The 3667-nt window shown below is 52.6% G+C and overlaps 1 protein-coding gene across 4 annotated transcripts in view; it reads right to left on the bottom strand.

Annotated features, from left to right (window-relative positions):
* Positions 1–818, bottom strand: part of LOC119336424 (phosphatidylinositol/phosphatidylcholine transfer protein SFH8-like) — a 5345-nt gene extending 4527 nt beyond the window's left edge. The window contains exons 1-2 of one of the 4 annotated variants that reach the window (XM_037608439.1): positions 616–818; positions 16–81 (exon numbers count right to left, since the gene is read on the bottom strand). In XM_037608439.1, coding sequence (XP_037464336.1) covers positions 16–22 — 7 coding nt within the window. In that variant the 5' untranslated portion in view covers positions 23–81; positions 616–818. Of the gene's footprint in view, positions 1–15; positions 82–157; positions 434–490; positions 590–615 lie in introns of those variants that run through there. The other 3 variants (XM_037608435.1, XM_037608437.1, XM_037608438.1) reach the window with 3 other exon arrangements.
* Between the last annotated feature and the right edge of the window lie 2849 nt (positions 819–3667).

Genomic DNA, 3667 nt, shown 5'->3' with positions numbered 1-3667 from the left:
AGAGCTCATTCTTACCCGACATTTTCTCCTCCAAATTCAACTTCTTGGACACCAGCTCGGAGCCCGCGTTGGAATGGCGCTCTGCGGGGGAAGAAATTCCAAAGGATTGCCAGTCAGTTGCAAGAAGCGGAAAAAGAGGACTTAAGAAAGAACACACATTTGTTGCGGCAGGCAGGAGTAAACCCTGCGCTGCGCCACAGATCTGAGCAGAGAAACGGAAGGGGGCAGCGGAGCAAATGGCGGAGAGAAACGATTTGCAGTTCGCAGGGCCAGGAGGGGAACCTGCATTGGCCACTAAAAGCAAGCAAGCGAGCGCCGCAATAAATTCCGCGCAGAGAAGCAGCATCTCATTTATTTCAATCCTAGGAACCCTCCGGAACAGAAGAAGGAAAAAAAGGCGGAGATCGAACCTGACATGACAGCCGGAATCCCTACCCAAAAAAGGGCGCAAGAACAAGAAGATAAACAAAGAAAATGGAACCCAAACCACCTTCTCCCCTCGCCGAGGCAGATCCAAGAAACCAAAGGAAACGACGCGCACGGAGGAAGAAGAAGAAGCGGAGGATTCCAGATTTCTGATGGATGAGGGACGGAAGGAGCAGGGGAGTCACATACATTTACGCCGATGCAACGAGGGAATCTTGGCTTGGGGCTTGGGACAGCAGGCAGGCAGGCAGGCAGGGGCGAGGCCGGAGCTTTCTTTTCCTTCTCCCCTCGGGTGGAGCTCTGCTCTGCTGCGTCTCTCTCTCTCCCCCACCTCTCTCGGCTCGGTTCGCTCCTTGGGGTAGGTAACTGAAGGGGAGTGGCCGCCGGTGGTGGTATTACCCTTATTTATTTGTATTTTAGCGTAGGGTATACGGTGGATGTAAGTATATACTCCGGGCGATGGGGGTACGGGAATGGGCCTACGAGATGGCCATTCCGTTCTCTTCTCGCCGAGAAATGTGGGGCGTTGCTTTCGGGTGGGATGGACCAGTTCTTCCTACGTTTTGTAGCATGCCTTTTGGATCCGGAGATATTATCCCGTTCCATTAATGCTTTTTAAGATGATCCATGCAAAAAGGGGTGTTAATCTCCTGCCAGTTAGTGCCTGTGGCGTTGGCAGTGTCTGATTAAGGCTTTGATGATTCACTTTGAATGGCTTCTAAATGTGGGAGCGTATCAAGATGGGAGTGGTGGTGGATATTTACAAGTTACTACAGATGTATCCAAAAGAGATATGGGCACATCATGTTTATCTACTTGCCTTTTGTTTTACTTCAAACAAAAAATACTTGCCTTTTGTCTTACTCCAAAAGAATATATCAAGTTAGGGGTGCTTAAACTTCACCCGCAAAAAAGGGGGGGGGGGGTGCTTAAACTTGGCAAGATCGAAAAGCAACAAAATAGATATATGAAATAAATGCAATTATATATACACCATATTAAAAGCGCAATATTGCACACCAAATAGAGATATGCTAGAAAATCTTACATAAACATGATATATATTGCCTTTATTTAATGGACACCATTTATTACCACTTCACGTGCATTGCTGAAAAAGTGAAAATAAATATGAATCGTTGAGGTTGATTACTATATAGTTATAAAATATTTTACTAACATTATTAGAGCGGTAAAATAAAAAGATATGTATCTTCCACATGCATTGTTGCTTACTGATGTGGCCTGTTAGATGGTATGGAGAATAGATTGCTCAAGAACTCATAATTTGTTACATAGGATTCATAAAACTATACATATAAGATCCTATAACTCTTTTAAAATTGACCCAAGTAGATCATAACCGTTGGATGGATCTTTTAAAATGTGTTCTAACTACTTGCTGCCTCAACATGTGCTAATTTCAATTGGTTGTCCAATGTGCCCTACAGGTGATCGACGTCTTGATCAACATCCCATAATTAAATATTACATCAGGGGACGTCATCAAGATTGTATGTGTAGCGACGGTAGTTGCCAGAAAGGTGCCTTCGGATTGATCCATATGTTTTGCTAGGTTATGTGCACTAATATAATAAAATAGCGGAATGCATGGCTTTCATGCAGAGAACATGGGTATTCCTCCTTTTTAAAAATAATAATAAGTAAATATTACATATTAATCGAGTATTGTGTACATACGACTCATCTCGTTGATGATACGGTGTTTCTGCAAATAACAAAGCAATGCAAAAGCAACTCAAGCGCAATTGTGTGGGCAACGCGACAGCTATCAACGATAGCTAATGATACTTGCTATTGCAAGAAACACTTCACGAAAAAGGATTTCCTCCCGCTTTGTATTACAAAGCAACCACCAATAGAGTCAGCGATAGGTGCTGAAGCCGCAGCACAATGCCAACAATGCCAACAATGACAGATCAATGAAACATAGATGACCGGCAAACCGCTGCACCCTCCGGAGAAGTACCATCACGCTCCCAGCACTCCGAAGCGCCGGGTACCAAGCAACACCTTCAAGAAGGAGGCGACGACGACGACGCTGCTGCCCGGACTAGGCCTAGGGTTTCCCCCGGTACGTGGGGGGAGGGTGTACCCGACGCCCTTCAGGAAGGTCCGGCGACACCCACAGGTATACCTGGCCATACCTCGGGCCGGGCCGGGCTTCGGGCCGGGCCTAGCCAAGCCTGACGCAAAAAACACAAGCCCAGGCCCGGCCCGGCCCGGCCATCGGGCCTGTTTTCTGGGCCCGAGCTCGGCCCGAACACGTAAAAGCCCGTCAAGCTCCGGCCCGACCCAGCCCAACCTTCAGAAAAACACAAAAACGATGGGTCCGGCCCGGCCCGGCCTTCGGGCTCAAAATCTAGGCCCGAGCCCGGCCCGGGGGCAGCATCGGGCCGGGCCGCCCGGGTCAGGCTTCCCATGGCCAGGTATACCCACAGGCGTTGCCGCGTCGGGGCCGGACGAGCCGCCAGAGATTTCTCCCAACTCAAACCCCCACCACCACCCCAGACGAACCATAGTGCACCGTCCATCACACCGTCCACCAACATGTGCCACCACGATCACCGAATCAACTTCGCGCATCTCCCTGAGGTCACCGACACGAGACCTAGAGGATGAGAGAAGAGATAGTGGGCTCGGGGGCATCCGCAACATCACCGACGTGAGGGGACAACCACCACCGCCGTCACAGAGCCGACCGGATGCACGGACAAGGGGCCTGCCAGGCACCGAGGCCCGGCCTGACCCAAAAGGGTCCGGACAGCCCCTGTCGTCATGTTGCAGCTCGCCAGCTGACGAAGCCGCCACCGGCCGCGGACCACTGCCTCCTCGCCACCGGCCGCGGACCACTGCCTCCTCGCCACCAACCAGGGAGCAGCATCACTGCGCACCGAGTCGCCGGCCCGCCCTAGCCCAGATGAAGCCCGAAAGTGCCCAGATTTGGGTCGCGCGGGCGCCGCCGGCCACCAGCACTGCCACGCCGCCCCGTAGCCAACGGCCGCGCCGCCACACCAAGGACCTCGAAGCCCGTCGGGATCCCTCCGCCGAGCCACACCGCAGCCGGCCGAGCTGCACCGCCGCCATCGGGAGGCCCACGCGCCCCCCATGAGCGCGCGGGGAAGGCTCGGCGGACCAAGCCGGCAGCGACGGGGAGGGAGAGGGACGGGGAGGGGACCGGAGGAGAGGGAGCGACAGGGGCCCGCCCGTTGCCCGCGGG

This window comes from Triticum dicoccoides, chromosome 7B, assembly GCF_002162155.2.
Source record: "Triticum dicoccoides isolate Atlit2015 ecotype Zavitan chromosome 7B, WEW_v2.0, whole genome shotgun sequence".
Lineage (NCBI taxonomy): Eukaryota > Viridiplantae > Streptophyta > Magnoliopsida > Poales > Poaceae > Triticum > Triticum dicoccoides.
The sequence above is the reverse complement of the archived record's forward strand: the minus strand, read 5'-3'. Positions and strand labels throughout refer to the sequence as shown.